The 22,247-nt window shown below is 40.7% G+C and overlaps 1 protein-coding gene across 1 annotated transcript in view; it reads right to left on the bottom strand.

Moving 5' to 3' along the window:
- Nucleotides 1-22,241, bottom strand: part of RAB38 (RAB38, member RAS oncogene family) — a 53,799-nt gene extending 31,558 nt beyond the window's left edge. The window contains exons 1-2 of the mRNA XM_077763039.1: nt 21,995-22,241; nt 435-715 (exon numbers count right to left, since the gene is read on the bottom strand). Coding sequence (XP_077619165.1) covers nt 435-715; nt 21,995-22,196 — 483 coding nt within the window. The 5' untranslated portion in view covers nt 22,197-22,241. The remainder of the gene's footprint in view (nt 1-434; nt 716-21,994) is intronic.
- Nucleotides 22,242-22,247: the final 6 nt, after the last annotated feature.

Raw genomic sequence — 22,247 nt, 5'->3', positions numbered from 1 at the left:
TTTTGCTCTCTTAGCCAAAATCATTTTTTTTAAATTCATATTTATTTTTGAGAGAGGCAGAGTGTGAGACAGGAGCAGGGGAGGGGCAGAGAGAGGGAGACACAGAATCCGAAGCAGGCTCCAGGCTGAGCTGTCAGCACAGAGCCTGACACAGGGCTTGAACTCAAGAACCATGAGATCATGACCTGAGCTGAAATCAGACGCTTAACCAACTGAGCCACCTAGGTGCCCCTGTCAAAACCATCTTAAATTGTGGATGGTAATTTCTGTCCTGCCTACTCATCCCCTAGAGATGAAAAAGAGCTCAAAACAATTTGGGAAATATAAATCACTAAACAAAAACATATTATCATCATTACAATGATGATAATGATTATATGATTATTTTCTTTGTGAACCTTGCCTAATAGGTTTCTCTTTTAAGGTCACCTTACCTTGGCTGATGTTTCAAACCATCCTACGAAACCATGCTCCTTGCAGAACTGGTCCATCTTGAGGCCATTGTTCATGAGCACATCCTTCCCCTGGTCACATTTGTTGGCCAACAAAACCACTGAAACTGGTTTGCCATTAGGAAGACTTAACTTTGAGTCCAAATCATTTTTCCACTTTGTCACTGCTTCAAATGTGGCTGGCCTGGTGACATCGAAGACAATAAAGGCACCCATAGCTTCTCGGTAATAGACCCTTGTCATGTTTCCAAATCTTTCTTGACCTATCACCAAAAAGAAAGAGAAATCAAAACTTACTATAATTGTAAACTGAATCATATACTGGAAACTCATGAGGTCTGCCGTGTAGGCAAATTCCTTGGTAAAGTGCTTAAGTGCTTACCTTTAAGGGGTGAGCTAAGTACACAATCAGTATGATGTGGGTAGTGAAACCAGAGTTCCAGAGCAGAATTTATGACCAAAACTGACTTGGATTTCATCTAATTAACAAAAGGGACTTAATCCTATTGCTTATAACTCTATCCACTAGCAGTAGCTGAAGACAGGAGCTAATGAAGGATGGGTTTATATTTTTTGAACCCAAAGCTCTAGAAGTGTATGGCCAGACAAAGGCCTTTTATCCTGATTTGGTAATTTATTTATGTGAAGAGTCTTATAAAGTTATATAAGATATAACTTTATATATACAAATATGTGTGTATTTAATAAGCCAACTTGTCTTAAAAAGAATAAAATGCCAAAACTGGCCTACATCTAAGAATATATAGGTCAACATTTCTAAAAACACTTTACACTTAACTCTGAGTACAAGAGGTTGTGATGGTGAGTTTCAATTCAAGTTAACAAACTCTTTTGTAATTTGTGATATTCATATGGGTATTAGCATTGCAGACTGGAAGAAGAAATGATCCATAAGCACTATTGAAAATTGATTCAGGTCAAGAGTCCCACCCTAATGGTCCTATAGTGTGTGAGTCTGTGTGCTCACGCATGTATCACTGGAAAGAAGAGCATTCAGGAAGGGCCAGCACATGACGATCCCTTACATTCCTTACATGGGTTTTACCACAGAAGCTTTGTTTTTTCCCCATAGTTGTCCAGGCAATGAAAGAAAGTGGTATAATACTCTTCATATGACACACAACCCACAGATGAACTTTCATTTCTCCTAAATGAGTTTTAAATTTCTTTATTTTCTTTCCTTTTTTAGTTCCTAATACAAACAGTGATCTCCTTTGATATTTCTCAGGGTGGCCCTGACATTTCAGGAAGAGAGGGGAAAAAAAGCCTTCTGTGATCATTCAGGACTCTGAAGGCCTCTAGGCTTTGTACAGTTGTCTTATGATCCCTTTCAGGGAACTAATCAGATGAAAGGCAAAGTCATGGGTTATTCAATAATCTACTTGTCCAGAGGTTTTCATAGTAGAGTAAGGAGGTCCTGAAGAAGAAAGATTTTTACATGTAAAATATATGGTAAAGGGTCATTTTTAAGACTAATGTAAACAAACAATGTATAGGTTTAATACCTTTATAGGAATTCAAAAAGGAAAATCCGTACGTGTGTGTGTGTGTGTGTGTGTGTGTGTATGTGTGTGTGTGTTTGGGTTTGTGAGGATATGTGTGCCAGATCAGAGACAAAGAGAAAAAAGTGATCTTTGTATACTGAGGTCACTGGGCTAGTGGACTTGAAAAGTTTATATTTCCGGTGTTCTGACAAGAGGTCACATTCAGACAAGGGCATTTCTAACACTCACATTTTATCCTTCCTTTGTCAGCTGATAGCTCTCTCTAGTGTTTCTTATTAAAAGAATGAGAACCATGTGACTTTTCATGAGTGCCTATGTATGGCCAATGTAGAGACCTGATGAGTTTATCATAGGTAATCTACTTAAAAAAAAAAAAAAACAAACATAGTTCAAAAATTCCCTGTGGGGTTAGATCACTCATTGAACACACATTTACTGGATAGCTAATATGGTCCAGGCTCTGTGCTTTGTGCTGGAAATACATAATCTTTTGCCCTTGAGGAACTGCTAAACTAAGAAGTATCATACTGGATGCTTGCACTGAAAATTATCCATTTCACCAGGCAGGTTCCCTTTTCTCTTAGACTCTACACACATATCAATAGCCATGTTGATGTGACTCATGATTCAATGTTCAGCTTCCAGGGAAGTTAAATGACAAAGCAATCAACTGAATCAGAAAACTTAATACAAAGGCTGCAGTAATAATTTAGATAACCTTGCTGCAGACGGCAATAAATTAAATGGTCAGAAGACTTTGGTCTTCATTTTAATCACTGGTTACCAGTGCAGCTTTAGACAATTGTATTTCTCTTTATGAGACTCAGTTTTCTCCCCTATGCTTATTATTATATGTCAGGTATACTATTATATGTCATGCATGAATTTGTTATGGCTGACTTCTTAGGTCCCTCGCTGCTTTCCCACTTTTAGAGTTAAAATATTCCTAGTAAATTAATGCCTGGCCCCAACAGCCTTACGTGATCCATTTAGTGTCACAGACTCATCTAAAAATATACACAAGCAATACAGCCATAATGTTTACTTAATGGATTTTCACTTGGTAATTAGTACTCTATAGATATTCTCAGTGGGCATAACGAAGCTGTGAATCTTCTACACAGGTATAGAAATAATAAGAGGAAGTGTGTTGGATTTTCTCTTAAAGTGGGCACATTCATTTACCACTCCACCACTAACCAACCAGCTCTGTGACCTCAGATTAGTCACTTTACCATTCTGAGCCTCAGCTTTCCTCATTGTTAAAATAGGGAAACGGGGTTGGATACCTGAAACTTAATTCGGTATTGTCTCTGGCAACCCCTCTAATCAACCTCCTCAGATGCAGGCATCCAGCTCTCCACCTCTTACTCCCTCTGCCTTCCATCCAGTTCTCAGCATCCCTGGGAACACTGTGTCCCACAGTTGTGCCTTCAAATCATCTTCTGACTCTTTCCTCACGTCTCTGTCCAAAGGGTCTCCAACATTCTATCAATGCTTCTGTTTCAGAAGCAGCCCAGATCAGCCCCCTTCCCCATCAGCACTGCTACTGACCTTAAAATAAATATAACTATAACACAGGTCTTCAGACATTCTGGCAGCCTAAGGGATCACCAGATGGGCAGACACAGGAAGGAAACGAAGTCATTATCTTAAAGAGTTCTCTGTACCCCCTTGCTCACTGCATTGTCCATAAGGACTGAGACATGGCAACCTCTTAAGTGTCTATCAATGAATGAATGAATGAATGAATGAATGAATGAATAAAATGTGGTATATGCATACAGTGAAATATTATTCACCCACAAAAAAAGAAGGAAATTCTGCTTTTTGCAACAACATGGGCAAATGCTGAGAACACTATACTAAGTGAAATAAGTCAGACAGAGGAAAAAAATACTATATGCTGTCATTCATATGTGGAATCCAAAAGAGTCAAACTTGTAGAAACGGAGAGTGGAAAGGTGGTTGCCAGAGGCTGAGAGTGGGAGAAATGGGGAGATGTTGGCCAAAGGATACAGACTTCCAGTTATAAGATACATAAGTTCTGGAGATCTAATGTACAGTATGATGATTGGAGTTAATAATACTGTATGGTACACTAGAAAGTTGCTAATAGAGTAGTTCTTACGTGTTCTCACCACATTAAAAAAAATGATAACTATGTAAGGTGATGGAGGTGTTCATTCTATTATGGTAATCATTTTGAAATGTATTAGTATATCAAGCCATCATGTTGTACAGCTTAAATTTACACAATGTTATATCCCAATTATATCTCAATAAAGCTGGAAAGAAAAATCATCTTAGGCATTATAGAACACCCATTCCTGGGCCATGCTCTTCAGATTCTTATCATGGTAGTTTTGTGTGGGGCCCAGGAATCTTTTTAAGTACTCTCTAGGTGAAATCTTAAAACTATTTCTATCTTAATCTATTTTTAAAATGTAAACATTACCAGTATGCTGCATTGCTTTAGCCCTTCAAAACAGACATGCTTAAAAACAGACACCTTTATTCACACCACACACAAGGAGACTTTGGCTCCAACCACCTTTCCAGACTCCCCTCCTGTCACTTTCTTCAAGCGCTCCATGGCCAACCCACAGTGGAGTACTTACCCTTTCTAAAGCACATCCTCCATTACTCCCTGGATTTTTTGTGCCTTTTTATCTGTCTGTTCCCAAAGGCTGAATTCCTTCTCCATCTTTCTTTCCTCCCACTCTGTCCAATGAAGTCCTGTATATCTTATAATTGTGCCCTGAAATGCTATTACATTTGTGCAACCTTTCCTAGCCTCCCAGCTGAAACAAATGCCTCCCTTTTTCATGACCCCACAGCATTTTCTTTATCCTACACCATTCACATTTATTATGCTATATATTCATGCTTCAGTCCCCACCACAGCACTGTAAAATCCTGAAGAGCAAGTTGATCGTATTTTGATGTTGTCAATCCGAGGCCTATTCTCCACTTGTTTGATATAGTAAAAATTAGATACTCTTGTAGAAATAAGCTAAAATTAAAGTTCTTTCTTCCTCTAAAATATGACATCATCATATATTCATGAATGAGTGCTGTGTACTAACACACTTACTCTATCTTATATTCTCATTTCCAGTAAATAATCGAAAGATGCTCATTGATGGAGAAAGTTAACATTATTCCAAAAGGGTTAGGTGCATATCTGTTGCAACAAGTTTTAGACTGAAATGTTATGTTTTTGTAATCATTTTCATCTTCTTAAGAAATAATCCTTGGAATCAACTTACTCTATTAAGAATAACAAATGTTTTGGGTCATGGCAAAATCCATAGAGCTAAAAGTTTCACCAAGGTACAGATATGCTATTTATTTCCAGGGAACAATAGTATGAAAAGCAGGAAGATAAGTATGAGACTAAATATGGACCTTGCACAAGGATCTAGAGGAAAAAAAATCTATCTAATTACTGAATTCACAATAGCTTAGGCTGTTTTTGAAGAATGAGTCAAGGAACCCACAGACTAGGATCAGAGTCTGGCTGACATCCTCGTGAGCAGGCTTTGTCCAGTTTTTAAGAAACCATCTGACCCTCTTGCCAAAGTTTCAAAACTCTCTCATCTTCTCTCTTCCCTGCTTTGGCCCACCAAGCCAGTGACAGAAATGTATCAATCAATCACTCTTTTTCCAAGTCACCTAGGCTGATATATTGGCATTAACCATATGTCATCTTCCCCCTAGCCAGAATCAAATTTCAGCAGCCTCCATGACAGGTGTATTGAGCATTCAATATACAATGAGTGCTCAGTAAGGTATCCTCACTGAGTGAAGGAATAACCCCTACGTCTTTACCCCCTCCCAGCAGATACTTGCAGGCTTAACAAGACTTCAAGGGTCACCCTCTGCCATGTCTCTTGCATTCATCATTTTCTTTCCATTCCCATCGAAACCACTCTAGTTAGGATGGCCTCACCTCATCTCATTCATTCACCGAACAACAAAGTTTTAAATGCTTATTAATTTTCAGGCACTGTTCTAGCAATTAGGAAAGAGAATTAAAGGTCTTTGTCCTAATGAATCTTACATTCTAGTGGAAAGACATAAACAGTTGGTAAGGTACACATAATACTGCATTAGTTGCTGAAGTGTTATGGAGAAAAATAAAGTAGGAAAGGAGAAAATGGTATGTGGGGGTGAGGGCAAAGTTAAGCAGATGGATAGTGAAGGCCCACAAAGAAGGTGTTATTTAAGTAAAGACCAAATAGAGGTAAAAAAGAAAGCCATATGGATATTTAGAAGACGGTTTTAGAGAGAACAGCATGAACAAAGACTCTGAGGCAAAAACACGTCTGGCAGTGTTCAGAGAAGAACAAGGAGTCTGTGCTGGAGAGGACTGAGCAAGAGGAAGAATAGTGTGCAATGAGGCAGGCAGATCTCAGCGTTCAGACTGGAAACAATTTCAGGCCATTATACGAAGGTTGCCTTTCATTCTGCATGAGAGGGAAAAGTGAGGAAGGACTGTGAGCAGAGGAGAAACATGAACGAGCAGGAGTAAATGGATAGTATGGCTGCTGCATTAAGGAATGACCTATAGGAGTCAAGTTGGAAGTGAGGAGGCAATAATTCAGGCAAGAGACAATAATTTGGATCAACATGGTGATGGTGAAGGATGGTAAAGATTGGTGGCTTCCTGGGTATATCTGGAGATCGAGACGATAAAGGAGATGATTCTAGCAGGATTCCAGAACTTTTGGCTTAAAACAGGGAAAGTATGGAGTTGCTATTAGCTGGAATGGGGAAGACTTTTAGAGGTGTAGGTTTTGTGGAAGCAACTCTGGATTCTGAAATGTTAAGTTTGAGATGTCTGTTAGGTGGATATATTGAGTTGGCAGTTGTATATATAAGGTGGTCAGGGCTGGATATTGAACTTGTAGTTCAATTTCTGTACACCTCTGCCAAATTCACCTTCCAAAGCTCTGTTTTCACCCTACCATTTTCCTAATTAAACACTTTCAGAGATCTCCTACTGCCTATAGCAGATGCCACAAAATGGAAGTTGGGCTTCTAACATGTTCTATGAGCCACACAACATTTAAGGCAATTTGCATAACTTTCCAACAGTAATAATTGGAAAATCTCTAATAAGACATATTGGAATGTCTTGAAAACTCAGAACATTTAGAAATACAAGGTCCACATCATACGAGTAATGGTTAGGAGTTGGTTCATTTGAGCTGATGAATACCAAACACCCATTTTCAAAGGGAAAATACTGGGGTGCCTGGGTGGCTTAGTCGGTTAAGCATCCGACTTCAGCTCAGGTCATGACCTCGCGGTTTGTGGGTTCGAGCCCCGTGTCGGGCTCTGTGCTGGCAGCTAGCTCAGAGACTGGAGCCTGTTTCAGATTCTGTGTCTCCCTCTTTCTCTCTGGCCCTCCCCTGTTCATGCTGTCTCTCTCTCTCAGAAATAAATGTTAACAATACTTAAAAAAAATTAAAGGGAGGGGCGCCTGGGTGGCTTGGTCGGTTAAGCGTCCGACTTTCACTTGGGTCATGATCTCGCGGTTCGTGGGTTCGAGCCCCGCGTCGGGCTCTGTGCTGACTGCCAGCTCAGAGCCTGGAGCCTGTTTCAGTCTGTGACTCCCTCTCTCTCTGACCCTCCCCTGCTCACGCTGTCTCTCTCTCTCCTAGAAAAAAAAAAAAAAAAAATTTAAAAAAAAAAAGAAAAAAATTAAAGGGAAAATAATTTGCTGAGATGCTATGCTTGTCACATTGTCATATACCACAAAACACTGCCTTACATTTAAATATGGGTAAGTATATCAATTTTATAAAAAATAAGTCTAACTAAATATTTAGAATTTAATTAAATTTATGTAATTTTATGTTTAAAAAATTGTTGCTACTGACCCACTTTTCTTATTGCAAGTCTCTTATAAATGATTATTTAGGATCCCATGTTTGTTTATCTTTGTATCAAAATACTCTTTAATGCACTTGGGCTTATTCCAGGATATCCACCTAGTTGTAAGTGGAGTTTTGTAGAAAAAAAGAATGTGAGCCAGGATTATGATGAAGCTGTGGTCCCATTTCCTACAGAAACAGGGAGTAAGCAGAAGCTTGAGTGATCCTTAACTGGGAACAAAAACTTCAGAGAGGCCCCTTCCTCCATTATACTCACATAGCACTGACTCTATCACTTGCTTGTCCACTTATGCAGGCCCTGCCAGGTACTGCTTTTGCTGTGCTGCAACTTTCTGCAGTCTATGTCCCCAACTACACTGAGCTTCTTGAGCTCATTGTTGAATTACTCAAGTACTGTTCCCTATGTCTCCATAGCACACATGTTCTGAGAGGCTCCTAGGCTATGCTCACAACAGATACGTGCGGCAGAACAGAACTGTAATACAACTACTCTTTACGTAATGAAATAACAGCTAAGGTCGATTTCTTATTTGTGAGCAGGAACTACAGCAGGGAGAGGGGTGAACTGAAGAAAGCAAGATCTCTGATCCAGCTAATTTATTTTCTATGCCTACTAAGCTCCTGCTCATTCTTTTTTATTAATTTTTTTAATGTTTATTTATTTATTTATTTATTTGAGAGAGAGAGAGCGCGTGAGTGAGACCGCATGAGTGGGGAAGGAGCAGAGAAAGGGAGACACAGAATCTGAAGCAGGTTCCAGGCTCCGAGCTGTCAGCACAGAGCCCAAGGTGGGGCTCAAACCCATGAACCATGAGATCATGACCTGAGCCAAAGTCGGACACTTAAACAACTGAGCCACCCACATACCCCTAAACTCCTGCTGATTCTTAAGAGTTACTTTGAAAAAACTCTGTCCCCAATTCAAAACCACCCAAGCTCTTTCTGCAATTTCTTTAGTTCCTCCATAAACAATGGCTCTCATTTCATCTTACTACTGGTTGTCATCTCTTATAGGCAAATCTTACCTCTATTCAACAAGAAGGTAAAGCTAGATGTGGTGTATTGAATTAAGCTAAAGTGTGCAAGAGTAAGATGACATAAAACATAACAAGTGGTTTATCAGGTGTCCATAAACAATAACATTAGAGAAAGAAAGGGTGAATGAATTAGTGATCTTTTCCAAGATTTCTCATTAAATTCCATATTTATATTTAAATTTCATCTGTATGTGTAGGAGAGAGAGAGAAAAAAAACATATAGACAGACAGAGAATGAGACAATTAGCGCTCTGTTAGCCCCCCAAAATTTTCTTTTGTCAGAATTTATTGTGACTGCAGTCTGACACTACTCAGTTTAGATAAATAATTCACTTGAATGGAGAAAGAAGATTATATAGTAATGGAATGGCCAATACTGGATAGTTAGAGGGAGGGAAAGAAACCAAATCACAGAAGAGAAGTTGGCATGAATGGATATAAAACAATCAGCATCCGTGTTTTTAATTAAACTAATTACAACTGAAGCAAATACCTAACAAACAACCTGAAAATACCTCCACTGAATTATAAGCTCAAGCACATTAAGTAAAAAGGTATGTTTTTGGATGATTTAGCATTTGAGATATCACCTCTAAGTAAAATTTATAGACATTTTTATAAATAACTCACAAGACAGCAAAAAAAAAAAAATCACAAGTCTTAACACTTTCACAAATAACTCACAGGTCTAGGACTGGTGACTACACTCTAATAAGAGTTTTGTTTTTAAAGAATTTCCAGATCCCTCCAGAGCTATAACTCCCAAAATTTGTACCATGGTGTTCTGGGGTGTCTCAGTGAAGTCACAGGGTGCAATAGGATATTTTAAAACTTCAAGGCAAACTCAATGGTACTCAAGATCAATCAAACACCTCAGGAACTACTAGCTTGAGGTAGATCACAATTTTAACCTTAGATAATGCTACATTCCTTCTGATATGATCCTATCTTTTTGAAACTGGGGTTTTCACAGTTTGTGTAATAAAAAACAAGAGGGGCACCGGGATGGCTCAGTTGGTTAAGCATCCAACTCTTGATGTTGGCTCAGGTCATGATCTCACAGTCCTGAGATCAGGAGATTTAGCCCCACATTGGGCTCCATGCTGGCAAGGAGCTTGCTTGAGATTCTCTCTCCCCTTCTCCCTGGGCCTCTCCCCTGCTGATACACATGCATTCTCTCTCTCTCAAAAAAGAAAGAAAGAAAGAAATACAAGAGTCATGTGAAAATCCATGTGAAACTGGAAATGAGAGTAGTGACATCTACTCTGACTCAAAATGTTGAGGTATTCCATGACCCAAATAGATAGAATAGATGGCCCAATAGATAGAATTTGGCCTATTATCCTATTGAGCTACAGGTACCATGAAAACATGACTTTGACACTTAAGAATGCTATGAACTGAGGAAGTTTGAGCACCTATGCTGTAGCCTCTAGATTCTCTAAAGTACTGTTTTTAAGTTTAAAAGACACAGACACGTACCCTTCTGTCCTACATAAGATTTATTTTTTATTCCTATAACATCAAGCATCATAACTCTTTTTATCTTTAATTTTCAAATGAGAGACTTGTATCCCTCAGTCACTGTGGTTTTTCTGCCTAGAAGTAGTTAAGAGGGTTGTTATTAAGCCAAGCCAACCCCATGGTCCCAGCGATGATGTATGTGTGCATTTAATTCTTAGTTTGATCCAAAAGTATAAACGTTCAAAAAAGAATAAATTATCCCTTTAAAATAAATAAAGTGGGTTTTCCAATTGCAACTTAATCTATAGCATGCGAAAGCAAACGCACTGTTGTATCACACTTAGGAAACAGCAGAACAGAGTAGTTAGAAAAGAGTAAACAAATCTCGGTTCCTACCCAGCACCATCCCTTACACAATCTGTATGGCTTTTGAAAAGTATTATGTGGGTTTTTTTCCTTGTTTATCTGTTTTCTAGCTTGTCTAAGCACAGTTCTCTCAGCGCTGTGATAGGATTAGTGAACAGTACCTACCAGATACCCTCACTATGAGCAATAAATGAAATGATACATAAAAATGCATAGCACCATGTCTGACACCCAATAAATGGTGGTTATTAATAACATATTATATTGTATGGAAGAACTGACCTCCCACAAGATAATTTGCCTATTTACTTCAAATTTTTCTCTATAAATTAGACGGAAAATTGTTTGAATCCTTCCTACTACAGATATTTTCTTTGTCTCCATTGGGCTGAGGAGCTACACAAAAAGCCAAGTTTTTCATCACTTTTCTTGAGAGAACAGGTTAATGCAAGGCTGATGAGAAAGAAAGGTTAAATAATGTATCAGGATAAAAGAGACTACAAAAAGTAGAGACTCTGAGCAGAAAGAAATAATTCTGATCTCTCTCAGACATTTGAAACTATTGACTATCCTCTCCTAGAATCCTTTCTCCTTTGCTTCCAAAATCCTGCCCTTGCTTGGTTCTCCTCCTGTATAGTGCTTTATCTTTCTCTAGCTCTTTGCTGACTCACAATTATTTCATTAAATTATGTAACAACCTGGGGCAAGGCCTGCTAAAACACATGAGGGCTATCTGGACAGGTATGAATGACTCTAAAACAAGAATAAAAGAAGAAATGCTACAAGGGAGTAAAAAAAAAAAGTTGCTTGATATTCAAGGAAGATGGAAGTTACTGGTGGAATGAGAGAATTAGGGAAGTCTTTGTAGAAGAGTTGCCTTTTCGGATGGGTCTTAAACACTAGATAGGATTTGGATATGTGGGAATGAAGGGAAGGGCATGTGAACGAGCAAGAAGAGCAGGAACAAGGGCGTAGCAGCAATGACTATGGGGTGCGAACAAGGAAGCAGAGCCTCATAATGGAGCAGAGAGGAAAGTAGTATTAGGAATGTTATTTGAAGCCAGACTGTAGACATCTCTAGGTGTCCCAGGATCATCACTCTCTCTTCTCCACTGCATGAATTTCCATAGGGCTGGAGCTTTTCTGTCTCAGTGCTTAAGACTACCCCACACAGCGCAGCTTCTTCCAATCTCATCATTAATAAACCAGAGATGCCTAAGTGGTTCCAGTTCTACCATTAATTTGTTCTAAAAGTCTGAGAAACTAATACAAACCCCCTTTCAGAGCATAACTTTCCCTTCTGTAAAATGAAGGATTTGGTCTGATGAGCCCTCAAGGTCTTACCTCTGTGAAAATTATGCTTCAAAATTATGACTTCATTTAATGTAACCAAAAATCATAAAGATACAGTTTTGCAATGTGACCTCCAAATGAATGGCACTTCATTCCAAATCATAAAGACTCAGTTAAATGATGAAGTGCAGCTTTTAAGAATGGTCTTTAAGCTCACTCCTCAGTTTTTATAGCAAAAAATAAAATTAAATGCCACCTTCAGGAAAGTGACTACCGTATTTGTCAGTTTTAAAATGTACACATTTTTAATTTGTTAATATTCATAAAATTATGAAGTCTTTCAAGCATAAATAAATTCATTACTTTCTATTTTATTGGAGAGATTTTTAGCTCAATTGTATATCTTAGAATTAAAGCAATGCTGAAATAGTTGACTGAAAAGCTTTTTAATGAACAAACACTCATTGAGGACACACTAAATACCAAGGACTATGCTGGGACCTAGGGTCATAAATTGGAAGATAAAGACATTGCAATGCAGTAGTGAAGGGCTTCTGAATGATAAGCATGGCTATTATGGGAGCAGAGAAACACTGCCTCCCAGGGATACACAGGCTCAATGGACACTATACAGGGGGTGAGATGGGTTGAATGACAAAGAATCCATACAAGTCATCTAAGTAAAAAAGAGGAAAGTGTATTTAGCCAGTGGCCATCACATGGGCCACAGTACAGAGGGGAAGGGAAGTGAACTGAAGCCACTGTACGATATCTGGAATGGTCAAGAGTCAGAGGTGTAAGAGATGAGACTAGAATGGGTGAGTTCAAATTTCATGGTAACAAATTCAGCTTCTAATTCTGAAAATGATGGGATCCACTGAAGAATGCCAAACTGGAGAATATCTGACTGGAGAATGAAGCCATGCTGAAAAGTCTCATGTCTGTGGATGACAAACCAGTGGTGGGTGGGGGACAGGGAGAGGAGCTGGAGGAAGGTATGGGTATTAGGAAGCTGCGATAGTAGTCCGGATGAGTTGTGAAGAAGACATGGCTACTCATAGAAGGATAGGACAGTTATTATTTTTCAAGATAGAAGAGATGGGGGGGGCACCTGGGTGGCTCAATTGGTTGAGCATCTAAGTCTTGATGTCGGCTCGGGTCATGATCTCAGGGTTTGTGAGTTTGAGCCCCTCATCATCAGCCAGGGCTGGGCCCCGTGCTGATGATGCAGAGAATAATGGGGATTCTCTCTCTATCCAGCTCTCTCTGCCCCTCCCCCGCTCATGCGCACACTCTCACTCTCTTTCAAAATAAATAAACTTAAAAAAAGACAGAAGAGATAGGATTTGATTAATACCTGTGTATGAGAAACTAAAAGGAATGGGGAACAGTGGAAGTTAAAACCTGAGTTTTTTTTTTTTTTCCGAAGAGTAAGTTAAGATCATATACTACTTAATTAAATTTTCAAACAGCTGGAAAAAAATAGTGGAACTCAATAATTTGAAACCCAGGCTGCAGTCATAGTCTTGACCTTGACAAGTTGGAGACTACTCAGTATACCATCCTAGAAGATGATGATCTTCCTTTGAGGGAATAAACATGATTTCCAGCCCAGGAGTAGTGGGGCCAGCATATTCCTCTGGGAATTTCCATCTCAGAATCCAAGGGAATGAAAGAAAAAAAAAAAAAAAAAGGCATGCAGGCTCTCAATGACTTGCAAGCTTTGCAGGATTTCCCAGAATGAATCATCAGAAGAGGGAAAGGGCTCTAAGCCTTACTACAAAGGAGCTCTTCTCAAAAACTTTTCAGGTGAGCAACGACTCCAGTATCAACGCCAGTGACGGCTTAACACCAAACCACTTTCACAGAGCAACCGCAACACACAGGACACCATGCTCCACTTTTGCTGGGCCGTTTCCTCACCTCCAAAATTGGAAATGATAAGATCTATTTGCCAGAATCGCTGTGGCATTTAAACTGCAAAGACTGAGGTGACAAATTGATAAATACAAGGAACCATCACTCTTAACCTTTAGCTTAGCATATGCGCCCTTTCGTGGGCCCTCATGTTGTAACCTGTAGCTCTGCCAGATTACTGCTGTCCACACCGTGTCCTCACCCCCATGCCATCGCTAGGTTAGGTGCCCTGTTTTGACTTTCTTTTAGCAGCCCTTTAAAGCACTCACGAAAACAGCGATTAAATAACTATCCCACCAGACTATCAGATTCCATAAGCGTGAATATTGATCCATTTTGTTTACCTCTAAATCCTTATACTTATCTAGTGAATGAATAAATTCTCCCAGGAAAAATCTTATACCTCTCAAATCCTCAAATTTTAAAATGACTTTTTAAATAAAATTCAGTAAAATAAAACAAAAAAAATATTTAAGTACTGCTTCAACCCTCAATGAGAATAATTGTATTCATGACAAGAAGCCACCATGAAATGGATCCTGGGTATCCTTTGGCCCTGGTCAGGCCTCAAGGACTCCAGCCACTTCTTACTTGCTAGGACCCTACCAACTCTACCCTCAATGGCTCTATGACTTGAAATCTATCCTCTTTCTAGCCATCAGCCCTCCGTCACTTCATCCCTACTGCTTTAATTCTTCTCTTCATGATACACACAATCTATAGACAATGGAGAGCCATCAAGGTGATGTTCTGGGAAGATGGACTTAACTTTGGTTCACGTAACAACTGAAGGAAGAAGAGACTAGAACTAGACAGGTGGCTATTATATAGGTAAGTAATAATAGTGTTGCCCTTGGTCTAGAGCAGTGGCAGGAGAAGCATAATCACTATCTGACTTGGAGGGTCAAAGAAAAAAGATGGCAGAAGTTTCAAGCTCAAGTGACTAGGAGAAAGGTGTATAGCAAGTCCAGTGAGTGGTGAAAGATGTCTAGTCTAGATATATAAATAGTACCCTGTACTAATTATCATTAAAAGGGGTGATTGTGGATATTTTGATATTCCTTTGTTGTTGTTATCATTGTTTTCTTTTGAGCTTTCCAATTTTTGCTACATTGAGCATACATTCCTTTATTAATAGAGAAAAACAACAATCTTTGTTTTTTATGACACTTTGCTATGACATACTGATCTTGCAATATGTGTGAGATATCAGAAAGGAGATGCCCAACAGGAAGACAGAACTGTAGATCTGAAGGTCATGAGAAGTCAAGGTTATATGCACATTTTTGGAGTCATCTGCACAGTTTAAAGCCATGGGAATGCATAAGATCCTCAAGAGAAGGAGACAGAATCGAAGAGAGCCAGAAGATGAACTTCTCCCTCAAGCTGTACAGCCCTGAAACCAGTCACAGGGAGTAGCTGGTGGTAGGGAAGAGCACAGAAAACATACCAGTAACTAGACGCTTTATCCAGCCTTCTCAGTCTGCACCACCAGAATATTCTGAAGTAGCCTATAATGATTGATACAGTTCATTTGCTATTACAGTGATTTGCTTTGGGGTCATCATGCCCCCTGAACTGTGAACTTCTTAAGGTCAGGAATCAGGTCTTCTTCAATACTTTATCTTTCTCTGTTTTCCCCTCACCTAGAACAGTACCTAACACATACCAGGCATTTCATACACATTTGTGCTGAAGCAACACACCTTAGAGCTGCTCCTCTCCCTCCCTTCCTTCTCTCAGACGACTTGGCTTTCCTTGGTCAGACTGCTATGGACTCTCCTGTCAGAAATAGTCCTCTAAAAACCTAGCGGGGTGGACATGTCCCACATGCCTAATGCTCCTGTGTCTGCGACAGATGGAGATTCTAGCAATTGCCATTACAAGCCCTGAGATACTTTCCCCACACATCATTCACCCGACTTAGAAAGTTCACCATCTTGCTCAGTGTACACACCGCTTACCTGTAAGCACACACCGTGTTAGTCCATGTGGTATGTAGATAATCTATAATTAGCCAGGCTAGAAACAAGGCAATAAACTGCCCAGCAGAGAGTGGCCCAGACTTGACATGCATTTTTATTTTTTATTTTTTTGCTTGACATGATGGTTGCCAAATTCAGCTCTTTCTACGTTTCTAGATCTATTATGTTGATATTTAAAACCTTTCATCTAAAACTCCTTGGAGAAGTACAGGGTCTTTTTTTAGAAATTGACACTGAAGAGATAGTAAAGTCCAAAACCTTCCCCCAATTGACTGTCACAATGTGGAAGCATTTTATAAATTCTGAAACAACACAGCACTGTAATCCAGACAAATCTTATAGCCACTGGGGTGGAGACTCAGTGTCTTGGGGGTCCCGATTCTAGGCCCAGGCTGCCTCCCCCCTGCTCTGCCTGTCGGATAGTTAATGTTCTGCAATACTTCCTTGTCATACAGTGTAGGCACAGAAAGTTAGCAGAGATGTGCCCTGATGGAAATGTTTTTCCTCGGCCACTTTTCCTCCTCTGCCCCTTGCTAACTCTTGTGACTCTGGGCCAGTCCCTCAGCTCTCTGATTTTTCATCTTGTCTAATATAATATAGATTTAGTACCACCTGATCTGTCTATAGCCTCAGCAACATCGGGAAGATCAAGCAGGAAAATGTGAAAGTATTTTGTAGTAACAATTAAAAGCAAGAGTAGGGGCACCTGGGTGGCTCAGTCTGTTGAGTGTCTGACTCAATTTCAGCTCAGGTCATGATCTCAGGGTCCTGGGATCTAGCCCCATGCTGAGCTCCACACTGAGTGTGGAAGCTGCTTAAGATTCTCTCTCTCCCTCTGCTCCTCTCCCCCATTCACACTCTCTTGAAAATAAATACAATGAAAAAAATTAGAAAAAACAAGAGCAATAGCTAACATTTATTTAGTGTTGACTACATGTCAGGAGGACACAACTTCACACAAATTAACTCATTTCATTCTTTTATCAACTCTAAGGTGCAGGCTCTGCCATTGTCCCAAGTTTACAGGACAGGAAACCCAGGCACAGAAGCTAAGTGACCTGCACAGGTCACAAACCTAGCAAGGAAAGAAGCTGGAATATGCTTCACATGCAACCTGGGCAGAGTGAAAACCTACTAGAGCTGATGGGAACTGCAAGAGATAACATAATACAAATATGTGATGTCATAGGAAAATGCAACACTAGCCATTTACAGACAGGGCAACTGTGGTCCAGCAAGGTTTCATTGCTTACTCAATGTCAGGTATATTTTTAAAGTATATTTGGAATACGTCAAAAGTATTTTAAATTGTGGGAAGTTGAGCAAAACTGTTAGGAGACTGGGTGCTAGATTCCGTGACCAAATTTTATTTTTTTATAAATTTTTAAAAGTTTATTTATTTATTTTGAGAGACACAGAGAGAGAGACAGAGAGAGTATGTGTGTGTATACATGCATGAGCAGGGGAGGGGCATAAAAAAGGGGGGAAATCCCAAGCAGGCTCTGTGCTGTCAGCACAGTGCCCAGTGCAAGGCTCGATCCCACAAACTATAAGATGGTGACCTAAGCATGGCCACATTTTAAGTTCCAGCACTACCACTTAACTAGCTATTTTACCGGGGAATTAAAAATTAAAATGTGTGGACAACTGTAAGAATAAATGCATATGAAATGTGAGCTACTATTACTATGACTATCTCAATTCCTGCAGCTGGGTCCCAAAGCACATTGAGAGTTCAAGACAAAATTGTATAGTTCTCTTTGAAAATTCTAATGGAGTAATTATAGTATCAGATTTGGAGAGAAATAGAAGAGTCTCAAGTGTGAACCTTTTGTTTACTTTTTTCCTGATAAATCTATTTTAAAGACCTTAAAACCAAGAATTAAATTTTCAGAAATAGATTTTCATTGCTTTTCCTCTTTCTATCTGCATACTGGTTCTGATTAATATCCAAAAATGTTAGAAATAGGAAGTAGAAGGCGGTCCTCAGTCAGTTAAGCATCTGACTTCAGCTCAGGTCACAGTCTCACACTTCATAGGTTTGACCCCCACATTGAGCTCTGTGCTGACAGCTCAGAGCCTGGAGCCTGCTTCAGATTCTGTGTCTCCCTCTCTCTCTGCCCCTCCCCCACTCATACTCTGTCTCTCAAAAATGAAAACATTAACTATATTATAAAACAAGAACTAAAAGGACCTGTATCCCTTGATGCTGGTACTTTATGAAGGTGGAAAAGAGTGTGCCTTGCCTAATCATGAAAAACTGGGTTATGGCAAATGATTGGAGTACAGACGCTGTCAATCATGTGAGAATTTCCAATGCTATATCATTTCCAGGAAAGATTTCCTAAGTTTTAATGTTTAAATGTTGTAACTATTAGAGAAATCTTCACTACTGTAATATTAATTGTCTCATTGAATATGCTAAAGATTGCTGACTAAAAAAATGAAAACGTTAATAAAAAACAAAAAGAAAAAGAAATAGGAAGGAGAAGGCAAGGACAACCTATTTACTAAAGAAGCAATACTTGTTAAGGAGAAGAAGGTATAACCCCAATGGGCCAATGATGCCCCAGGTACTCATGGGCCTTGATCATGAAGAGCATAGCTTGATTCCAAGTTAGAAAAAACTGTATCAAATCTGGCTCTCCCACTTATTAGTGGCCTTGGACAAAATGACTTAATTTCTCTTGACGCTATCAAGAGCTTTGACCCACTTGTTCCTCTGTGGTAGAATCTTTGGGATTCAGGGTGATTGCCATTCCCTATGAGGTCTGTGGAATTTACCATGTTGGTTTCAAGGCCTACTTCACCCTGAGAGGCATTGTTTTCTTTTATTAAGTAATCTCTAGGCCAAACATGGGGCTCCAACTCATGACCTCATGCCCCGGAGACCAAGAGTTGCATGCTCTACTGACTGAGCCAGCCAGCTGCCCTTCTATGAAGTATTTTTTAGAGTCTTTCAGGAACAGACTGGCCAGTTGAAGTGGTTACAAAAGATATATTATGGAAATTAGTTGGACAAATAAATAGGGCTCAACTTGGCATTGAATCAAATGAATATCAAAAGTCTAATGAGCAAAGATCCCCTCTATAGCAGATGGATCTGATAATCTATCAAGACAGGGCCCATCCCCTCTATCTCACCCACACTCCCAACCAGCTTACCCTTTCACCCTTCAGCTTCACCTGTTCTTTCCACACACAGCAGAGTTGAGAATAAAGAGGAGAGAGAAGCACTCCTGTGTTTGGACAGACAGGCTGATCTGAAGGTGCCATGAGGTACAGTTAGCTGACTGGAATCTGAGTGGGCAGTTGAGGCCAGATTTCCTATGAGTTCACTCCTCACAGGGCTACCGATGTAGCTTGAAACTTGTCACCACGATGCTCCAATCATCCTTTCCCACAAATGCCCAGGTTCCCCATAACCAGCTGTGCCTGATGCCCAGCTTCTAACTCAGCTCACAGGGTCTTTGGGCTGGAGGCTGCCAAAGACAGACTCCCACTGAACATCAGAGCTCTGGGAAGAAGACGTTCTCCTACTGAGCTGCTACACACTGCTACGTCTGTAAAACTCCTCAGGTTTCTTATGTACACAGACCTCTGTCACGAGAGCCTCCACAGCCACTTTAGTCCAAAACGATGGTTCAGGGGGCATTTCTAAACTTGGGATTTAAACTGCTCATGAGAGCCTGTTGTAATACGGATAAAGCTGAAAGATGGTGCTGGGCATTTGGAACTGATTATATATTCTATATTTATTGACATTTACTTTCTTAATAATTTTTTAAAGTTTACTTATTTTTTTTTTGAGAGAGAGAGAGAAAGAGAGAGAGAGACAGCATGAGTCAGGGAGGGGCAGAGAGAGAGAGAGAGAAAATCTCAAGCAGGGCCACACTGCAACCTGATTGCTGGGCTCAGACCCATGAACCCTAGATCATGACCTGAGCCAAAACCAAGAGTCTGATGTTTAACTGACTGAGCACCCGGGGTCCCCCATTATTGATTAAGATTTAGTCGACACATTTATATCATGTCCTTCTGCCCTAGCATTTATACTTGGTCAAAAAAAATGGTAGTTAGTATAATGGTTATCCTTGCAGCTCTCCTAGATAGTAGGGATTGTTACCTTTAGCTGGCATCTGTTGCTTGCTCATTTGTCATTTATTGGAAGAAAGCATTCTGCCTACATCACAGATAAGGCAACTGAGATCAGGAGGTAAGGGAACTTACCTAAAATCGCCCAGGACATGTGAGGGTAAAACAGGGTTTCAGTTGAAAGCGGTTCAACTCTGGAATTAAGCTCTTAATCACTATACCTTCCTATCTTCTCTATTAGGTGCAGACACTGAGATTCATGGACATTATGTAACATGCCTAAGGTCACATTCTTACTTGCACTTGACACAAAAGTTTAAATTACAGCTACCTCCCCTTTCAAACAGTAAGCTAATTCTAAACTTGAGTCCTGGACACTCCAGTGCACCCAGAAGTTTTCAGACACTAAAACATGCAGCAACCAAGTACAGAGACTCAGAGTGGCTTTTCTGGATGAAAAGCCCAATCAGATAGTGGCTGGTGACGTCTTCCGGTCTCTGGTAAGTCCTGTGCTACTAGAGCTGCCGAAGATGACTCCAAATGCATGAATCTGCTCACATGCCAAAAGTTTTATCATAAGACTTGGGAGCTCATGATTAAAGAGGCACCGAGTCCCCAGAACCAGAAGTACCCTTTCAAAAATTTTCCACATTTGTTCTTGCTTCGAGTCATGATAAAGTGTTTCCAGTCAAATACACCAGCTAAAAATGAAGCTATTTTCTGAAGGACAAGTGGCTGGTTTTGGTCCAGCACTTATAAAGGCTCCTGGTACCACAGGCCACGGAACAGTCAGAGATGAGGTGGGATTGTTCACAAAGAATCCTTAAAACTTCTGAGCCGGAAGACTCCTGAGCTGCCATGTCCAACCCCTTTCCACTTAACAAGGATGCAACCGAGCTGAAGGGACTTGTCTGAAGCCACTGAGCAGGTTAGTGAGTAGCCACGCCAGGATCTATAATGAGGGGTTGGACATGCCCAAGTTGCAAACAGCTTCAGTCCAAGGACTCAGGGTTGGAGCAGACATATATTTGCCTAACGCCCTGCCCAACTCTGGGTACAAACCCTCAGAATCAAATTGTGGTTTCAAACATTGTAATGAGGCTTCACAGTTTCCAGATTTCTCAGTGAAAACATTAGGGCCAAATCAAGAAATCATAGGGCTAGAGTGGGTGCCTGAGTGGCCCCAGGATGGGCTCTGTGCTGACAGATTGGAGTCTGCTTAGGATTTCTCTCTCCCTCTCTCTCTGCTCCTCATCTGTTCGCACTCCCTCTCTCAAAATAAATAAATAAACTTCTAAAAAAGAAAGAAATCTTATGACTAATGTCATAGACTCTGACAAAAGTGACCCTAAGGGAGGTGCATAGAATCGTTTTAGACCACAGAGAGCCAGAGAAAGAGAGAGAAATAATACTTTGCCCCCAATAGGTACACACAAAGATCCTTGGCTTCCTCAAAGCTGAGAACCTCAAAATCGCTTGACCGAAGGGTAGAAAGGGAGGCAGGAGGAATGGGCAATTAAAAACAGCAAGTGAGTCAACCCCTCTATCCTAGAACTTTCCTGGTTCCCGCTATTAACAGGCCTGAGGACTCTCCACTTGGTGGCTGGCATGACACTGAGGGCCTCATCACCGGCAGCGTTTCCCACGCCCGGAAAAAGAGTTGGAGACCGAGAAGTGAATGCAACTCCTGATAGTCTCTCTCGGGGTCCCTTCTGGGGCCCGCGGTGGGTTGAAAGATCCCAGGAGAAGGTGTGAGCGGGAGTTCAAGCACCAATCCCAAAGCGCCAGGGAATGCACTTGAAGTTTCATCCAGTGAGAGAGAGATAAAAACTTTGTTTTCTTTGAAAACAAGGTTTCAACCCACCAGAAAGAGTCTCTTGCGGCGCAGCGCCCTAACTAGACCTCAACCCGCTGCGAGGCCCTCCCGCCCTCGCCTCCTCCCGGGGCGCTCACCTGCGATGTCCCAGAGCTGCAGGCGCACCACTGTCTCGGGGTCCCAGTGCAGCACCTTGAGCGCGAAGTCCACGCCGATGGTGGCGCGGTAGTGCGAGGAGAAGTTCTGGTGCACGTAGCGCTTGATGATGCTGGTCTTGCCCACGCCCAGGTCGCCGATCACCAGCAGCTTGTACAGGTGCTCCTTGTGCGCGGCCTGCATCCTGGCGGGCCGCCCGCGTGCGTGCGGGACCGGGGGAGCAGAGCCAGCCGG

This window comes from Crocuta crocuta, unplaced genomic scaffold (genome assembly GCF_008692635.1).
Source record: "Crocuta crocuta isolate KB4526 unplaced genomic scaffold, BGI_CrCroc_1.0 scaffold614, whole genome shotgun sequence".
NCBI lineage: Eukaryota > Metazoa > Chordata > Mammalia > Carnivora > Hyaenidae > Crocuta > Crocuta crocuta.
This window is presented reverse-complemented; position numbering and strand designations above follow the sequence as displayed.